This window comes from Ictidomys tridecemlineatus, chromosome 3 (genome assembly GCF_052094955.1).
Source record: "Ictidomys tridecemlineatus isolate mIctTri1 chromosome 3, mIctTri1.hap1, whole genome shotgun sequence".
NCBI classification, from domain to species: domain Eukaryota; kingdom Metazoa; phylum Chordata; class Mammalia; order Rodentia; family Sciuridae; genus Ictidomys; species Ictidomys tridecemlineatus.
In genome coordinates, this window is record NC_135479.1 from 36,166,466 (window position 1) to 36,186,898 (window position 20,433).

The 20,433-nt window shown below is 38.1% G+C and overlaps 2 protein-coding genes across 8 annotated transcripts in view; one reads left to right on the forward strand and one right to left on the reverse strand.

The window, feature by feature from the left end:
* Acaca (acetyl-CoA carboxylase alpha) overlaps window positions 1–1,500 on the reverse strand; it is a 288,856-nt gene extending 287,356 nt beyond the window's left edge. For 3 of the 5 annotated variants that reach the window (XM_078042389.1, XM_078042384.1, XM_078042383.1), the window contains exon 1: window positions 948–1,500. Coding sequence is in view for 4 of the 5 variants with exons in the window: in XM_078042384.1 (XP_077898510.1) it covers window positions 948–985 (38 nt within the window). In the remaining variant the exon portion in view is untranslated. The remainder of the gene's footprint in view (window positions 1–947) is intronic. The other 2 variants (XM_078042385.1, XM_021724042.2) reach the window with 2 other exon arrangements.
* Window positions 1,501–1,575: 75 nt separating this feature from the next.
* Tada2a (transcriptional adaptor 2A) overlaps window positions 1,576–20,433 on the forward strand; it is a 53,958-nt gene continuing 35,100 nt past the window's right edge. For 2 of the 3 annotated variants that reach the window (XM_078042392.1, XM_078042394.1), the window contains exons 1-4: window positions 1,576–1,702; window positions 4,734–4,858; window positions 12,251–12,357; window positions 13,288–13,347. In XM_078042392.1, coding sequence (XP_077898518.1) covers window positions 4,834–4,858; window positions 12,251–12,357; window positions 13,288–13,347 — 192 coding nt within the window. In that variant the 5' untranslated portion in view covers window positions 1,576–1,702; window positions 4,734–4,833. Of the gene's footprint in view, window positions 1,775–4,733; window positions 4,859–12,250; window positions 12,358–13,287; window positions 13,348–20,433 lie in introns of all 3 variants that reach the window. The other variant, XM_078042393.1, reaches the window with a different exon arrangement.

Below are 20,433 nucleotides of genomic sequence, written 5' to 3' on the forward strand. Positions count from 1 at the left end.
AGCCACTCTGATCTCTTTGCTTCTCCATTCCAAACAAATCCCTATGTCAAGGCACTGCATTTACTGTTTCTTTTCTCGAATAGTTTCTCTCTAGAAATTCACTTAGCTTCCTTTCTCATTAAATGATTATGTTTTTGCTTATGTGCTGCTTCTGCTAAGAGGCCTTTCTTGTCCACCCTAACTAAAAGAGAATCTCTGCATTACTCTTATCCCTTTATCCTGATTTATTTTTCCATAAAACCACATAAACTGGCATGATTATTTAGGAATATGTGTATTACTTGTCAATCTTCCCCCAAATAATACCAGCTCTATGAAATAGCACCTTTGTTTTGCTCACTACTGAATTCCCAGCACCTAGTACAGTGTCTGCTCATTAAATATTTGTCAATGAGCAAATAAGTATATTTTCAGGATACATCAATTATAAAATATCGCATATTTATTTAAATGATGCATAGGAAAATGAATGGAATGGTATAAGTCAAAATTTAACTATTTAATATGGCGAGGCGGTTTTCGCAACTTTTGCTCATGAGTTTTCTTTCTTTTTTAACAAGCAACTTGTATTACATATAAAAAAAGAAGAAGAAGAAAAAAAATAAATATGGGGGCCTATAGGTAGAAGTGTAATTGAATTCTAAGAGGTTGGGCAAATGTATCAGAGACATACTTCTGAATAAATAGTATTTGGTTAAGATAAACCATGGTTGGAAGCCCCTGTGCCAACACTTCCTAGCAGTGTGATTCCAAGTTACAAATATGCCAATGCTTGATTATCTTTACCTGGAAAATGGGGGAAATAATGCCTATATCATAAAGTTGCTTTAAATGAGACCATATATGTAACCTGCTTTGTACAAATGCTTGGCATGCAATAAATCCTCAACAAATAGTAGTTACTATAATAACCACTGGTAGTAGTAATAAGAGATGTTGGGACATACCTAGCCCTCAAGATTGACATCAGAGTGGACCACCACATCCTCTCATCATTGCACCTCCATTTGGGCCTCTGAATCCCAAAGAGGGGATGGTTCTTTCCAAAGAAGACAATTTCGACGTTGCAGAAGCATCTAAAGGAAACGTGCCCTCTTCAACCCTGGAGCCATTCAGTCTGATCAATCCAAGAGCTGCACTGAGGGGCTGGGGCTGGAGTGGCGGCCCGCTTCGCGGTCCTGGAGCCCGGTGCCTCAGCCTCAATTTCCTTGGCTGCAACTGGGGTGGGAGTGGGAATGTTAACACAAAACCCAGACTGCACCAGTCGGGCCTGTCTCACCCCGCTCCGGAGGGGACCAAACGGCACCACGAACAGGAAGCCTCTGGCGCCGGACCACGCGCCACTCGGGAAAAGTGATTATTGCTTAGATTCAACAGTCAGGCAAACGTCTCAGCCCCATCTTCCCAGTCCTCAAGCACCCGAACGGCAGCGGGGGCCGGGCGGGGCAGGGGGAAGGGACAAAACGGGAGAGGGGCAGAGGCGTGGCGGGCGGGGCCGCCGTGGACGGAGAGAGGGAGGGGAAGGAGGCGGCGGGGGGCGTAACACGCGGCGGGCTCGAGCCTGCGCAGCCCGGGACCGCGCACGCATACCCTGGCAGCGCACGCCGAGTCGAGCGCGCACGCAAGCCCGGGTAGGGCACGCCACCGCTGGCAGCGCGCGCGACTGGTGGCTCCTCGGAGACGAGGTTGCAGACGCGGTGAGGTGAGGCGCGGGGAAGCTTGTGGCGGGGCGCGAACCCCTCTGGCAAGACCTAGGGGGACGCAGGGTTGCGAGGTACGGGCTGCGGCGGCGAGGGGAGCCTCACGTGGCGCGGCGTTTGGCCACGCCGCACCGTGGGGGAGGGCGGCGCGCGGCCGGGCCTGACCCCGCTGGAGCCCCGCCCCACGCTTGGGCGGCCCGGCCGTGTCCCAGGCTTGGTGTATCGTTCCCTGCAATGGAGCCCATAATCACTCCTATAGCAGTGCTGTTCGAGATGCCCTTGATCGACGTTACCAAGTGAAATTTCCAAGTAGGCCTTTGTAAGTAGGTGCGTTAGCACCATTTTGGAGCAAAGAGAAAAAAAAAAATGACTTGCAGCTAATAGAGACGAAGTAAGTTGGCTGCAAAACTGTAAAGCCTGTGTCTCCCCTGCACCACACGGAATCGCTTTTCACAGCGCCTTTCTTCCACGTTCCAATATCTAATTTGAATTTAACCAGTGTTCCTGTGGAGCTGGCGCCTATCCTCTTATGTTAGTGTCACAGTTCGGTCTTCTATGAGATGGAGAGAAAGGGAGATTCTGCATACTGCAGTTTTGTGTTTTCTGACGTGGGGTGTTTATCAAATTATTCTAAACATCCATTATTTGACCATCTATATCTGTTGAAATGGCATAGCTGTTCACTACCAGAAAGACATTGTGCAAACACTAAATCTTTCAGAGCTTTTTTTTTTTGGGGGGGGGTGGCGTGCTGGGTATTGAATTCTGGGGCACTTGCCCACTGAGCCACATTCCCAGCCCTGTTTTTTTGTTTTTTGTTTTTTGTTTTTGTATTTTATTTAGAGACTGGATCTCACTCATTTCCTTAGCTTTTGTTGAGGCTGGCTTTGAACTCGTGATTCTCCTGCATCCCAAGGTGCTGGGATTTCAGGCTTGCACCCCCCCCCCCCACACACAAAGCTTTATGAAAAAGGAGCTTGTCGGGAGGCTGAGGCAGGAGGATGGCAAGTTGGAGACCAACCTCAGCAACTTAGCTAGGACTTAGACTCTTTAAAAACAAAACAAAACAACAACAACAAAAAAAACATTAACAGGGGTGGAGAGGACATAGGGGGATGTGGCCCAGTGGTTAAGCGACCCTGGGTTCGATTAAAAACGGGTGGTGGGCAACTGTACCCAGAGACTGAAGCAGGAAAACCCCAAGTTCCAGGCCAGCCTCAGCAACTAAGCAGGCCCTAAGCAACTTGGTGAGACCCCAATGCAAAATAAAGAAAGGGATAGATATGTGGCTCTATAGTTAAGTGCCTGTGGGTTTAGTCCCCAGTACTAAAAAATAAAAAGTAGCTCACCCCAGAAGGTAATGAGGATTCAGAGATCATCTGCATGGGTGGTTAACAATCAGCACCTAGCATATGGGACAAATTCAATAAATGTTGATCATTATTTTATTACTGGATGTATAATATGCCCTTGCTAACCTCATTTTTTTGTCAAAAACCAACTAGACTTGGGACTTTGTACAAGGAGGCTCCATTCCCAAAACGGGAAAGTTGATTGACAGCCTTATTGATTTGAGCATTTTGTGCATTTGATTTATCAAAGTGAAAAAAGTCACTCCAGGAAAACTAAAGATGAATTCATTTTTTTTAAAAAAAAATCTGGAATTGGGGCTGGGGTTGTGCCTCAGTGGCGAGGCGCTGGTTCGATCCTCAGCACCACATAAAAATAAATAAAGGCATTGTGTCCAACTAAAAAGACATTTTTTTTTTTTTAAAGAGAGAGTGAGAGAGGGGGACAGAGAGAGAGAGAGAGATTTAACATTTATTTATTTATTTATTTTTCTTAGTTCTCGGCGGACACAACATCTTTGTTGGTATGTGGTGCTGCTGAGGATCGAACCCGGGCCGCACGCATGCTAGGCGAGCGCGCTACTGCTTGAGCCACATCCCCAGCCCCCTAAAAAGACATTTAAAAAAAAAATCTGGAATTTATTCAGTAGCCCAAGTAGAACTAACTTTTGTGATTATTTAGTGAACTTAATGAATTCTATGTATTTGGTACTTTAAAGGCATATAAATTTGTATCGAATGTAGTCCCTGTTTTTGTTTAGTCTTAAAGTGAGAAAAGGTGTGCAGTTAGAAGTAATCTTCATAAAATATATGGGGAAAATTCTAGAAAAAGGATGGAAAACTCTGGTGTATAGAAAGAGGATGTTTCTTGGTTTGATGTGAAATAAGATTTCATTTCTACCTTCAAAGAAGGTATTTTGTATTTTGTTGAAAGAGTAAATTAGTTAACTATGTGTTTTATAGATAGGATTTTTGGGTTTTAGTAATAGAAAATCATTCTGATTAAAGTTTTTATTGGAAAGACAGAGAAATTAGAGCCGGTCACCATGGGGGATATGGATCCAATAGCCAGAACTTATTGACTAAATTCTTTGACTAGAGAATAAACTCTGTCTACCTTCTATCCTGGAGCAATGTCTTAACTTAAGATCTAGATTTCTGAAAAAAAAAAAAGAAATCTTTGGTGTAGCTTCTGTGGAGGTGGAGATTTTGAATATTGATTGGTACCTCTCCCAGTACCATATAAAATATTAAAGGGTCAGTTCCCCAAAAGACAGAGGCCTTAAGAGACAAGGGTAGAGAAAGCTGGGTAGAGAAAGGCAACAGTTACTATTAGAAATATATAGCATTTAGGGAGGGACGATATAGCTCAGTGATAGAATGACTGCATAGCACAGCATGCATGAGATTTTTAAGTTTGATCCCCAGCACCAAAAATAAAACAACAACAACAACAAAAAAAAACCCTTTATATCCATATAATTTATAGAGGACTTGCTCTAGGCCAGATGTTTGATTATGACATTCTCAGAACAACCCTGGGAGATAGATATTATTATACCAGTTAGACATAATAGAGATAAACTAATTTGCTCAGTATTACAATGGTAGAACTGAATATGTTGTGTATTTCTCTATCTCTGAATGATTTTCTGATCCATGTGCCACTTTTGTTTGTTCCTAGGGGGACATCAAGCTTTGGCGTATGTGCTGGCCAGTTCTGAGATCTTGAGGAAGCTCTGCACAAGGGAAGATAAAAAGCAGCAATCTTTGCCAATTAGGGAATGGACCGTTTGGGTTCCTTTAGCAGTAAGTATAGTAGAAATGAGTCTCAGGTGAATATTAATAGCAAAATGAAATGGAAATTTATCAAGGAAGAAAAATAACCCCTTTGAAGTTAAGCAGTAGTGCCCTGTAGATCTGAGCCTAGAGTATCGAATCAAAATCAACCAATAGGTATTGATTACCCACTGAAAACTTGATAAAATATATCACCCTAGATCCTAGAAGAAAATGAAGCTAAATGGATCAGGCTTAGTATGTTTAACCTGTAATTAAAAGCAGTGGGGTTGGATAAGAGGAATAACTTCTAAAGTTCTGGTGCATGATAGGATAACTATGATTAACAACAATTAAGTGTATAATTGAAAATAGCTAGCGGTGACTATTTTGAATATTCCCAAAGCATTGATAAATGTCCAAAGTGATGGATATGCCAGTTGTCCTGATCTGATCATTACACATTGTATACATGTATCAAAATGTCATACTGTATCCCATAAATATATGTAATTATGTGTCAATTAAAAATAAAAAAATTTAAAAATAAAATATTTTTGTTTAACAAAAAAGCAGTGGGATTTCTCTTTAGAACTAATAACTTGTATCAGGCACCTATATAGTGTTAATTTTGGATAAAGAAAATATTCCCTTTTCCCTCCTTGTAAGTGGAACTTGTGTTCTAAGAGTAAACTACAGTATGATAATGATGTAGAGAATTATGGTGTGAAATAAATTGAAGAAGCTACAATTATGGAGACTTATGTTGCTATATTGTGAAGAGATCAAATTTGCCAGAAATAGCAATCCCATTATCAGATATTTAGTAGTGTTCCAGTGAAAAGATCAGGTACTTTTGGGGTTTGGCTTCTTTAGCAACTTTTTTAGATTTAGATGGACACAACACCTTTATTTTATTTATTTATTTTTGTGTGGTGTTGAGGATCAAACCCAGTTCCTCACATGTGGCAGGCAATTACTCTACTACTATAAGCTACAACCCCAAACCTCTTCAGCAGTTTCTTAAAGGAGCTCTAATTTACTCTTTTACCACACTTCCTATATATTCAGAAGTATCTTGTTCAACCCTTTCATTTTACATTTGGAGAAAGAATCTAAATTGTTCCAGTGCTAGAAGCATAAGCTGAAACTACTCCCCGCCATCTTTGAAAATATAATTGTTAAAACGTGTTATTTGGAAATAATTTCAACTTACAGAAAGTTGCAGTAAAGTTGTATGAGAATACACAGAATACCCACATATCTTTTGTATGATTTCTGTTTTTTCTCTTGTTATAATAAGCAGTGCAAAGGGAGATAGTTTGAGGTTAAAAAAAAATGCAGGGCTGGGATTGTGCCTCAGTGGTAGAGCGTTTGCCTCGCATGTGTGAGGTACTAGGTTTGATCCTCAGCACCACGTAAAAATAAATAAAGATATTGTGTCCATCTACAACTAAAAAAAAAAATTAAATGCAGCTTTTATTTAGAATTTCTCCCATGATTTTGTATCTTCTGATTTTTGCTTGATCAAGTCTTTAGTATGATGGTTGCAAAAAACATATTTGAAGAAATGCCACTCCCTTTTATATCTCTTCCACTACATTCCAGTCCCCCTTTAACCTCTTGTAATTATCCAGCTTGCTTGTTTTCTGGTTTATCTGCCCTTTATTTCTTTTTGCAGAGATAAAAGGATATGTGTTGGGCTGGGGCTGGGGCTCAATGGTAGGGCACTTGCTTCGTGTATGTGGGGTGCTGGGTTTCATCCTCAGCACCACACAAATAAATAAAGATATTGTGTGTCCATGTATAACAAGAAAAATATTTTTTAAAAAAAGAGATTCGTGTTTTACTTCCTTATAATTAAAAATTTTTTTACCTTCAGTACTGGGGATTGAACCCAGGGCCTTGCACATGTTAGGCAAGCACTCTACATTGAGCTTCATTCTCAGCCCCCCTCCCTTTTTTTAAATACATATTTTTTAGTAGTAGTTGGACACAATACCTTTATTTCACTTATTTATTTTTATGTGGTGCTGAGGATTGAACCCAGGGTCTCGCACATGTGCCAGGTGAGCACTCTACTGCTGAATCACAACCCCAGCTCCTTAGCCCTTTTTTTAAAAAAATTTATTTTGAGTCCAGGTGCAGTGGCACTATAATCCCAATAACGTGGGGAGGTTAAGGCAGGAGGATTGCAAATTTGACACCAGCTTTGACAACATATCAAGATCCTGTCTCAAAAAAATTTTTTTAAAGGCCTGGGGATGTACTTTAGTGGTAGAGCACTCCTGGGTTTAATCTCTAATACTGTTTTTAAAAAAAAAGTTTTTAAAAATTATGAGACAGGGTCTCACCTCCAATTTGTAATCCTGCTGCCTCAGCTTCCCAAGTAACTGGGATTACAGGTTTGTACCACCATGCCTGGCTTTCTGTAATTTCTTATTAGAAAGATAGCATACTAAGTATTTTTTTTGTACTTTTTTTTCTACTTAATAGTACTTTCAGGAAATATTAGTTTACAGAAATTGTTCTCATTCTCTTTGTGTAAGATGCTGGGGATCTAACCTAGGATCTTGTACATGCTAGGCAAATACTCTTATGCTGAGCTATACCCCCAACCCTTAATTTTTTATAGTGGCAGAGTGCTTCATTGTGTGGAGATAGCACTGATTTATTAAAATAAACTAGTGCTTGGACATCTTCATAGTTTTTTATACTTAAAAATAATCTAATATATAACCTTGGGCATATGTGTGTATTCTTGGAGATGTATATTCAGGGTAAATTCCTGGAAATGAGATTTCTGGCTCAAAAAATAAAAAGATGCATAATTTTGTTTAGATACTGTGTATTCTGCTCAATAGGAGTTGTACTCTTGCATTCCCACCAACTACATATGAATTCCTATTTTCCCATTCTCCTAAGAAACTATTATTAAGCTTTGGAATCTCTGCTAATCTGATACATAGAAAGAAATTATATCTGAGTGTAGTTCTCATTTTTATTTCTCTTATAAGTAAAACTATATAATTTTTTCATATGATTAAGGCCATTTTTTTTTTAACTTTCTTAGATTGATTAGTTTGCCTTAATTATTTTATTTTAGTTTTGTGGTGCTGGGGATTGAACCCAGGGCCTTGTGCATGAAAGGGAAGCACTCTACCAACTGAGCTATATCCCCAGCCCAATTAAGGCTGTTTTTATGTTTCTCCTTTTCCCCTAATTTTTTTTTCAAGTACTGAGAATTGAACCCAGTGCCTCACACGTGCTAGGCAGGCACTCTACCACTGAGCTATATCCCCAACCCTTTTTATTTTTCGAGATGTCGCTAAGTTGGTAAGGCGGGCCTTAAATTTGCGATCCTCTTGCCTCCTGTGTCAGCCTCCCAAATCCTATGAGTACAGATGTATACCACAATGCCCAGCCCTCAGCCCTTTTTGAATTTTATTTTGACACTTGATCCTGCTGCCTCAGCCTACTGAGTAGCTAGGATTACAGGTATCCACCACAATGCCTGGCTTTTTTTTTTTTTTTTTTTAGTGGGGTTGGGGTAATGGTTTCTCGCTATGTTGCCTAGGCTGGTCTCCATCTCTAACTCTTGGACTCAGGTGATTCACAATTCTTTTTTGGCCTCCAAAGTAGTTGAAACTATAGCCAGGTGCAATCATGCCTGGCTCCCCCCCCCCCCCAGTGTTAGAGATCATACCCCCCCCCAGTGTTAGAGATCATACCCAGGGCCTCACATATGCTAGGCAAATTCTTTTTATATTAGGAATTTTAGCCCTTTATCTGTCATAAGTTTGCAAATATTTTTGTGCAGTTCATTTGCTTTTTACTTTGTTCATGGTGTTTTTGCCAAAAATAGTTGATATTTTGTTTATGTAGTCTAATTAGCCTTTTATTGCCTCATTATTGGATGATGTTAAAAATGCCTTTCTCTGCTTCTAAATTACAGAAATATTTTGGAATACTTTTTTGGAAGATAGTTTGGCTATGTGTATCAAAAAATCTCAAAACCCTCAATCTGTACCCTCAATAATTCTAATTCTAGGAAAATATTTATTCTTCGGATAAATATAAAATGTAATACATAAGAGGATATGGATCTCAGCATTCTTTGTAATAGTGAAAAATTAGAAACAACATAAATGCATAAATGCCCACCCCACCAGTGGAGAACTGGTTAGATTAGTTGTTTGTTATCAATATATTATCCCAGTGATTTCTTTTTATGATTTTTCTCCCTTTTTTAAAAAATATTTTAATTTTGAGGGTCTCACCAAATTACTGAGGGAATTGCTGATTTGCTGAGGCTGCCCTTTAACTTGCCATCCTCCTGTCTCAGCCTCCTGAGTCGATGCACCCAGCTACTTTTTATGATATTTTCAAGGTCCCTTTTACTAATTGCTAGTGAAATATAGATATGTAGATACTGTATTTACACATATGGTTTCAAGAAATAAAAATAATGATCTACTATAATAAGGGACAAAGTAAAAAAGATAACAAAGTAAGGCAACTTACTATATATCTGAATATTTTTAGACATAATGAAAGACAACAACATGAGTAGGTAGTCAGGTACCCATATGTTGAATCACTGAGCATCTTACACTACGAATGAAGAATGATTCAGGTGTATTAGTGAATAAGAAATAGCATAAGCCTGAATAACTCCTGGTAAGATTTTGAACAAAACAATAATGTACACACACAGCATATGTTTTATGTATATAATATTTTGCTTTATATGTAAAATGGAATTAGGTTCTAGGTCATCTCTAAGTATGAGATTTCTCATCTACTTGAATGGTGGCACATTTGAAAGTTAAGCAGGATGTAGGTCAGTATTTTCCTAGTGTAGGAATGTCATAAGCACTGCAGGATATCTAGAATCCTAGTTTCTTGTCTTCAAAATGCCAGTAGTGCTCCTTAGGGATCTGGGAACCGAAAAAAAGCACCTCCTCAGATTTCTAAAATGTCTTCTTAAGGGGTAGTTGAGAATATCAGTTTAGATAATTGATACATTAGAATATCATTCATCCATTAAAGAGGACAAAGGGAGAAGAAAAACCAAGAAGATCTATGTGTACTATCATTAAAAAAATGACTGCAAGTGTATTGTTAAGATGGGGCTGGGGATGTGGCTCAAGCGGTAGTGCGCTCACCTGGCATGCGTGCGGCCCGGGTTCAATCCTCAGCACCACATACAAACAAAGATGTTGCGTCCTCCGAGAACTAAAAAATAAATATTAAAAAATTCTCTCTCTCTCTCTCTCTCTCTCTAAAAAAAAGTGTATTGTTAAGAGAAAAAAAACAGGCAAAGCATGATTAGTATTCCACTTTTGTGAAAATAAATATGTAGATACATGTAAGTAGAACAAAGTTCAGAGAAATATTTTTCAAAATGTTAATAGTGGATGACAATTCATACTTTGTGTCATATTTTAAGATGGATTGCTGTTACAGAATAATTCTTGAAATAAGGGCTTAAAAACTCTACTTTGGTTAGTAGCTAATCTTTTTTTCTTAGGAAAGTTTGAAGAAAGAAAACCTTAAATATTAAGATAGTAGATTGCTGGTTATGGTAGTTCATACCTGTAGTCTCTGCTACTCTGGAGGCTGAGGCAAAGGAATTGCTTGAGCCTAGTAGTTCAGGGCCAGCCTGGGCAATGTAGTGAGACCCCCGCCCCTTTTGTTGTTTTATTTTTTAATTAAAAAAATTTTTTTTGATACTGAGGATTAAACCCAGGGGTGTTTTACCACTGAGCTACATCCCCAATCCTTTTTTTTTTAAATATTTTTTTCAGTTGTAAATATGGACACAATACCTTTTGTTTTTATGTGGTACTGAGATTCGATCCCAGTGCCTCACAGTGCTAGGCAAGTGCTATACTTGAGCTACAACCCCCATACTCCATCCATTTTATTTTTATTTTGAGATGGGGCCTTATTAAGTTCCTGAAGCTGGCCTCGAATTTGCAGTCATTCTGCCTCAGCCTCCAGAGTAGCTGGGATTAAGGCATGTGCTATCTTGCTTAGCCCTCCCTTAAAAAAAAAAAAACAAAGGAAGTGAGAGAAGGTAATTTGGTAAAAATTTGCATCTAGCACTTAATATAAAATAATTTTGTTTTTCCATGTTATAATTTAAAATCAGTAAAATGGGAGAAATTGAGTAGTTGATATTCCATGTAACTAATTTGAAACTACAACTAGGAGTATGTTTCTTTTGTCATTTTCCTTCATGTCTTCATTTAGAAATAAAAGAACAATATTCGCCACTTAGAGGAGAGCAAGGTGCCTTGAGGAATATTTCTTGGACTAAGGAAAATGCCATTAAAGAATTTAAGAAATCTTGGGCTGGGGTTGAGTGCTTGCCTAGCATGTGTGAGGCCCTGAGTTCAATTCTCAGCACCACATAAAAATAAATGAATAAAATAAATGTATTATGTTCATCTAAAATGACAAATATTTAAAAAAAAAAAAAGTTTGAGAAATCTTGCCAAGACTGAAAAAAAAAAAAAAATCTCTTCATCTACCATTAAGGTCTTTTTTCTTGTCTCCTGTGGTTGATCAGAACATAGTTTTGCTGGGTCGCCCAGATTCCAGAGAAGCAGAATTTGAGGCCACTGAGGACACATATGAGTGTTGAGGTCATACTCCTTGCCTTAATATTTTAGAGATACATTACTGTCATGGAAGTGGAAAAAAAGTTGGCTGTGCTCTGTGCTTACTACAGCAGAAAGGGAGGAAGCGTTCTTGAGTTTAAATATCAACTCATACGAAGTTTAAACCTCAACACGTACTTAAAGATTTTTGTCCTTCCTACTGTTAAAAGAACGGTAGAGTGTTTACTTATGTGCCTGTTACTTAGATTCAGCTGTTAACATTTTGTCAGATATGCTTTATCTGTAAGTATTGTGTAGGTATGTTCTTTTTCCCCTATGGATTTATGAGACTTTGTTTAAAATCTGTGTATAGGGCTGGGAATGTGGCTCAAGCGGTAACGCGCTCGCCTGGCATGCGTGCGGCCCGGGTTCAATCCTCAGCACCACATACAAACAAAGATGTTGTATCTGCCGAAAACTAAAAATAAATAAATAAATATTAAAAAATTTTCTCTCTCTCTTTAAAAAAAAATAAAAATAAAAAAGTGAAATCTGTGTATACTTTTCTCCGAAGGGGGCCATGTCTACCTAACTATTGTTTGAAGCCATAGGTACACAAAGCTTCCCTAAAGTTAAAAAAGGAGGATACTTTTTTTGTTTTTGCTTGTTTGAAATGAGCTCATCTTGTCTCCCATGTACTTTTCAGCCCAGCTCACTTTCTATGTAGTCATTTGCAATTTTTTCATGTTTTTGCACTTGTGATATAATCATGAGGTGTTTTAAAGCTTGTGTATTTTCTTTTTCTTTGTTCTAGATGATCCGTCTGATAAGCCACCTTGCAGAGGCTGTTCTTCCTACCTTATGGAGCCTTATATTAAGTGTGCTGAATGTGGGCCACCTCCTTTTTTTCTCTGCTTGCAGGTAACTCACTAAGGAGAGGCTTGGCTGATTATGGATATAGTAATTCAGAGATTACTGTAGATTGCTTAGGCTATACCTTATTATATCAACTCCTTCTAGTTAGTCTTTCAGACCAGATGGTTCAGGCAGACTGTTGAGTGTTCCACAAGGCATATCAGTCTAATGCTTAAAAGTTTTTCCAAGTAGATTAAAGTAATGAGATTAAAGGAATCAGAACTGGAGAATTGTTCCATTTGATGACACTGTTTATTGTCTTGTTGAAGACTGATCTCTGTAGAGGTGACAAGAGAACAAACTATTGTGTGGGTTGTAATGGTAGCAACAATATTAATTATAAGTGATTCCTGTGTGCCAGGCACTATTTTGAGTTTTTACATGAATTAACCCTTAAATCATCTCTAAAATCTTATGAAGTAAATAAATAAGTATCCTCGCTTAATAGATGAAACTCAGGCAAAGAGAAGTTAAGTAACTTGTTCAAGGAAATACCACGTTTTATCAGATCCAAAAACTTTTGATTTTAAAAAACATCCCAATTTCAGAAATACTAAAGTGTAAAAATGGGTGATTAAAATTCTCATATACTTTAAATTACAAGGTGAATCCAAATTTTAGACTGTAAAATATGAAAAAAGAATTGCTAAAGTATGGTTAAGTACGGAGGCAGGGTTCAAATTTAGGCCATCTGATTTCAGGACTCATGCTCTGATTGAGGGAGAATCATACTATAAAAAAGCCTTTTTTCTCCATAAGGGCCACTGAAAAACGATAACTGTAAATATAACATCCTATTGTAGCTGCACAGAGGATTAAATTAACTTTCTTAAAAACTTCATCATAAGCTAGAGCACCCACAAACCATCTTCTATCCTTTAAGAAAGCATTTTTGGAAAGTAGATTTTTGGTAACTTAATTTTTCTTTCTTTACAGTGTTTCACTCGAGGATTTGAGTACAAGAAACATCAAAGTGATCATACTTATGAAATAATGGTAATGTTGAAGTTGCTGGGATTTTCCATTCATTTTTCAAGCATTAGATTGGGAATTAGTTCTCTTTAAATATCTTTTTCTTTTTTTCTCTTCTGAATTTGATAATCATTATTTAGTAAGTTTTTTAGGATTTTGTGAACCTACATTTTTTTTTTTTTTTAATGTGTGGACCTGGGGATCAAATCCAGGGCCTCACACATGCTAGGCAAGTACTCTAAAAAACAAGTATTATTGTTATACTCAGATTTTTGTTTCAAACTTAGAAGGTGTTTAAAGGAGATACATTTCCGTACCCTGGCTTTTTAGGTTTGCTGATAAACATATAGTCAGTGTGTTGTCACTCTGTGCTAACGGCATTTGGGGGTGAATATTAGGGATTGAACTCAGGAGTGCTTAACCACTGTCACTGGCCACATCCCCAGTCTTTTTTTTTTTTTTCTCCAATTTTTTATTTTGAGATAGGGTCTTGCCAAGTTGCTTAGGGCCTTATAAGTTGCTGAGTCTGCCCTCGAATTTGTGATCTTCCTTCCTCAGCCTCCTAAGCCTCTGGGATACAGCAGTGAACCACCATGTCCAGCTTGCTAATGATATTTTTATGTGGTTCCTGTTGGTGATGGTGAAGTTCATGTCTAGCGCTCCATTCCTCTGCCTTGTGAAAATTAATTATCCTCTAAGAGTTACATCATAAATGAACACAGAGCAAATAAATTACTACTCTACATAAAAATGACATTGAAGAGGCAAATTGGTTTATAGGCCAGACTATGACTTTGGTCTGTTTGATTGATTGTATTACCACCTTTAAAGAAAAAATGAGAATGCCGCTAAGTGCCCCCTCCAAACGCTGGCTGGGAGAATGGGTGGTTTAGTAAGCCAAAGTGAATACCCAGTCTAGTCAACAGGTATATATAACAGATACTTTTGTCAAAATAGTTTTGTAAGTTTCAGAGCATATTGAGCATCTAACTAAATCTCCAATTTCACCAAGCAGTTTTTGACACTTGGCTTTCTCTGTAGTTTTTCTTATGGAAATAATGCTGGTTGGCTTGAAAGTAATAATTTCACATTGTAGTTTAATTATTTAGCACTATGTTGCTGTAATAAATAACCAAAATTAAGTAGTTTAAGACTGCACAGATTTATTATCTCCCAGTTTTGTAAATCAGGAGACCATTAGGCACACCTGGTTTGCTACAGGTCTCATAAAATTGAAATCAAGGTGTTAGTGGCCTAAGCTTTCATTTGGACGCAAATTCGAGGCGCTAAGCAAATCAGTGAGACCTTGTCTCTAAATAAAACACAAAATAGGGCTGGGGATGTGGCTCAGTGGGCAAGGTGCCCCGGAGTTCAATCCTTGGTACCAAAAAATAAGAATGAGCCCATTTCTGGGCTCATTTAGTCTGTTGGCAGAATTTCATTGCATTAAGATAGGACTGATGCTACTGTTTGTTAATAGGCTGTTGCTCAGAGCTTCTCAGCTTCTAGAGGCTGCTCACACTCCCTGGTTCCTGGCTCCCTTTTGTCATGTTCAAAGCCATCAATTCTGAGAGTCCTGGAGGGTTACTGATGAAATGCTAGGAACCTCTGCCCTCCTGCTATCCTTCCTGAGCAGTATTTCTACCTCTTCTGCACCCCCCCCCAACCACACTTTTTAAAATTTAATTAATTAAACCTTTTAAGGGCTCATATAGACTACTTTGAGCCCATTTGGATAAACCAGGATAATCTCCCTACTTTTAAGATCATCTGATTAATAAACTTAATTCAGTCTACACAGTCCCTTCACAGCAGTACTTAGTGTTTGAATAATCTTGGGAGCAGGAGAAACTACCACAGAATTCATAGTATTTTACCTCAGTCTCTTAAAAGTTTAGTATGAGCTGGGTGAAGTGGCACATACCTATAATCCCACTGGCTCAGGAGGGTGAGGCAGGAGGATCACAAGTTCAAAGCCAGCCTCAGCAAATGCAAGGTACTAAGCAAATCAGTGAGACCTTGTCTCTAAATAAAACACAATAGGGCTGGGGATGTGGCTCAGTGGGCATGTGCCCCGGAGTTCAATCCTTGGTTCCAAAAAATAAGAAAAAAGGGGCTGGGATTGTGGTCAGCGGTAGAGTGCTCATCTTGCACTCTCGGGACCCTGGATTCAATCCTCAGCACCACATAAAAAATAAATGAGTGAAATAAAGGTATTATGTCCAACTATAAAATAAATGTCAAAAAATAAAATAAGTTAAAAAAAGTTTAGTGTGAATCAACATCTCAGTAAGAGTTCTTGGGAGCCAACTGGCTAGTTTTCATCTACCTCTTTCAAAACACCTTCAATCTAATAAATAGTCTATTCATTAATTATAGGACTTAGGATAATTTTTTTCCGTTATAATTGCAAAATGAATGAAGGGTTGAAGACTGTGGCCACAGTAGCTGTGACTTTTGAGTTTCTTTTATCAAAGTCATCAAATCTTCAGAAAACTGATTATTTTTCCCAGATTCACACAAGAATGTCTAGAGTCAGACTACAGATTTCTCCTCCTGCTCTTCCTCTCCTTTCCCCTCATCCCCCGTCTCTTTCTACTCTTCCTGTCCAGGGCCTCACATATTCTGCCACTGAGCTACATCCCCAGTCCCCAAATTTATTAATTTAAGATGGTGAAATAATTCCTTAAAAAATAATTCAGTATAGCTTGGGTAGGTTGATAGTCATGCTTTTTCACTGGAGAAAAATTGACCATGAGCTATTCTGGGTACCTCATCTTCTGCTTAATGCTGAAAATACTGTTTCGTTCCAAGTTCACTTAATTCTGATTACATCATCCTTTTCTCATGTTTTCAGCACCCATACAAACACATTTCAGAGTTCTCTACTTTCCTTTTTTTTTTTTTTTTAATTTTTTTTTTAGAGAGAGAGAGAGAATTCCAATATTTATTTTTCAGTTTTTGGCAGACACAACATCTTTGTTTGTATGTGGTGCTGAGGACCGAACCCAGGCCGCACGCATGCCAGGAGAGCGTGCCACCGCTTGAGCCACATCCCCTGCCCCTCTACTTTCCTTTTGAGGATTACTAATACTCTCTCTCTCTTTTTTTTTTTTTTTGGCCAATCTTATCTATTCCAGTGAATCTTTTCTTCTGTGGGAATGATGACCAAATTTTGGTTTTCTACATGTGAAGCTGTTAAAAATTCGATTTTTTGCATATGAAGCTTCAAATAACTTTAAATGATTTTTTAGTACTTTTGTCATCTCACAGTGCTGTATTTTGGGGAGTTACTCATGCTGTGGTGGGTGGTGCATTAATCAAGATTTCTGAGTTCTATACTTACTTTTGTCTTGTAATTCTCAGAACCTTGAACAAGTAAAGGCAGCTCTTTCTACCACACCCTTTATATCCGTGATTTTTAAACTTTAGTGCATAAGAATCATCTGGAATCTTCTTAGAAATGTAGATGTCTAGTCCCTACTATTGGAGATTCTGGTTCAATAGGGCTGAGTTTGGGTCCACTAGTTAACTAACATTGATACAACATCAAGAAAAACTGCCTTTAGCCTTTTTTTTTTTCAACCTGTAGTATAAAATTTTTTTATTGTTTATCTCTCAGTGAAGTTGGTAAGGAGTAATTAATATTTCAAAATACAGTTTTAGAACTGGCTCTTCAACTAATGTGTGAGTTGTCATATTTACATATCATTATGGTACTTGCCAGATTGAGAATGATTAGTATGAATTTAATATAGACATAGCCTCCAAGGAGTGTTTCTTGGATCTCATAATAGCGCATATGTTAGGCATATATTCATAGTATGTAGTTAGATCAAAATGTGTTGCTTATTGGTTGTATAATTTTGTTAATCATGACAGATTTTTTAATCACTAATAAAAAATGTAAGATGTTTCTAAATATCTGTTATCTGGAGACCTATTGTATCACTTTATGAAACTTCTTATGGAATATTTCAAACAGACATTAGAGAGAATGGTGTTTGAATATCTGTTGCTACATAGCTACTTCCTCAAAATTTGTGACTTAAAGTAACAACTAGGGGCTGGGGTTGAGGCTCAGTGGTAGAATGCTTGCCTAGCATGCTTAAGACAGTGGGTTCAATCCTTAGCACCACATAAATGTAAAATAAAGATATTGTATCCACCTAAAACTTAACAATAAATATTTTTAAAAAATAAAGTAACAACCATTTAATTATCTTTCAAGATAGAGTGGCCCTTAGCTCCACATGAGGTACTGGAGTTAGAGAAGTACACCAGACTTTCTTCATAGACCTCTGGCACCTCATTAGGATAGCTTGAATTGATTGGGGGTTAGCTAAAACCTCTTAACTGAGGCCTTGGTTCTCCACGTGGTCTCAGGGTCATTTCTACATGTGGCCTCTCCAGATAGTCTTTCCAACAAGAGGGTTAGATTTTTTTAATTTGGTGTCTTAGGAGTGCAAAAGTGGAAGCTGCTAGGTCTTCAAAAGAGCAAGTCACAGGTCTAAGCCCATATTAAATGAAAATTCTAAGAGAAATTCATCAGGGGCCACTACTGTAACCAGCTACCACATACAGAAAAATAAATTTCCATATACCCACCCTAGCTCTTAAAATGATCAATTTATGGCTAATCTTGTTTGATTGAAACCCTCACCCGTCTGCATTATTTTGAAGCAAATCCTCCCAGACATTATAGCATTTAAATGTTTCATTTAGGTCTCTTAAGTAATTCTGGTCAATTTCCAGTCATCTCATAAAGTCTTTATTTTTAAAATCCTATCTACTTCTCCACCTATGAAGTTATCACTGTTCTGATTTTTATCAACATAGTCAGTTTTGCATATTGCAGAACTGCATATAAATGGAATCCTACTGTGTGTGCCTTTGTTTCTAGTTTGTTTCACTCAGCATGTTTTTGAGATGTATTTATTTATGTGTAGTAGTCATTCCTTATAATTACTGAGTGATATGTTATTGTGTGGATCCATTCTCTCTCTTTAATTTTGTTGTTGTTACTGGTTTAGTACTTTACCACTGAACTACACCCCCACCCTTTATATTTCTCTCTCTCTTTTTTTTTCTTTTAGTTGTAGATGGACATAATACCTTTATTTTATTTATTTATTTTTATGCGGTGCTAAGGATCGAACCCAGTACTTCACACTTGTGAGGCAAGCGCTCTATTACTGAGCTACAACCTCAGCCCCTAAATTTCTCTTATTTTGAGACTGATTCTCCCTGAGTTGTTGAGGCTGGCTTTGAATTTGGGATTCTCCTGCCCCAGCCTCTAGAGTCACTGGGATTACAGGCATATGCCACTGTGCCAATTTATCTAATGTTTAAAAACTGGGTTGTTCACCTTATAGGTGTTAGTACAGTCTAGGTTTTGCTTATTAACCTGTTCTTCCATCTTTTGAGTTTACTGGAAATTATGTTCACTGGCTACATCAAATTCATTTATCATCATTGTCTAGATCTGTTAATTGGTCAGGAGTTGCAAAATAGTGATCTTTTAATTTTTATTTATTTATTTTTTATTGTGATGCTAGGGATTGAACCTAGGGTGTTGTGTGTGTGAGTCAAGCACTCCACTCCACCAGCTGAGCTGTATCACCAGCCCGTGATCTTTTAATTTATGAGTTGGAATAATTTTGTAAAGAAAGTTCTTATCAGGGCTGGGGATGTGGCTCAAGCGGTAGCGCGCTCGCCTGGAGTGCGTGCGGCCCGGGTTCAATCCTCAGCACCACATACAAATGAAGATGTTGTGTCCTCCGAGAACTAAGAAAAAATAAATAAATGTTAAAATTCTCTCTCTCTCTCTGTCCCCCCCCCCTTCTCTCTTTAAAAAAAAAAAAAGTTCTTATCATTATCTATGTGGTCATCCTGAATAAAGTTTGTATAGGAAAGGCAGGATAAATGCTAATTTCTAGTTTTGAAAGTTGGTTACCTAGCATCATTCGAATATTTAAAATATTTGGTGTGTTTTAGTCTTTTGAGGTTGTCCTTATTGATGCTCACAGTACTCCTTTTTTGGTTAGTAGGAGCTTCTACAAGTTGTCTCTTGAATCCTTTTGATATGACCCTTTTAGTCTTGGAGAGCTGCTTTGCTTCTCAGTATGACAGTGTGTTTCTGCCAAGGTCTCGGCTTGGCACCAGAATCACGAGCCACCACACACCTTTGTAGGTTCAAACAGCAATTCTTTATTCCCGCTCTCACACCGCCTCCACACAGGTCCAGGGGCAATCCCAATCTCCCGCACAATTCAAGTCCTAAATACTTTCTTTCCACGAGAACTCAGGCAGCAGGCACTCAGGCAGCAGGCACGCCCTACTCCCAGCAGGAATAATCTTCAACCTCCAACTTCCCTAAAACTCCTATTGTCACGCCCTAAACCCAAGGACCCAAGGACGGGGACACTTCCTGCAAGATACACCCTAATCCTGGATCCACCCTGGTCATTGAGCAGGGTCATCTTTCTCAAACACACAAGCAAGGTCGCAGCAAATTTCCAAGGCAAGTCCATTTAACATGGGGTACGCTGGCAAAGATTTCGATGCGTCATTCCTACTTGGTAATGGCCCTCAGCATGTTTCAATCTAGTCTTGTTCATTTCCTGACCCAGACTTGGCGACAGCCTTTTCTTTAAGGAACACTAGTTCCTTTTAGTGGAAAGTAGTATTTAAAGACTGTGAACTGAGTACTAGAAGTACTCATACTGCTGGGTTGGTTGTCATTTAAGATAAAATATATCTTATGTATAAATACATATGGCTTGGTATATAGCTCATTGGTAGATAGCTTGCCTAGCATATGCAAGGCCCTATGTTCAATCCCCAGCAACTGTGAAAACAAACAAAAAACCCAAAACATTCATACTAAAACTTTCTGTTTTATAACACTTTTTAGTTAAATTTATTTCAATTGGTACTTAAAACATAAAAGTTGTATGTATTAATGGTATAACATTTTAGTATCACCAAAAAATGAGTTGTTATTTAAAAAAATGTTTAAACAAAAGTAATTTTGATTAGAGTACATTTAGAATCCCAATTTCTTTTGTATAATTGATGTTTTTGAAACATACCCTCTAAAAATATTAT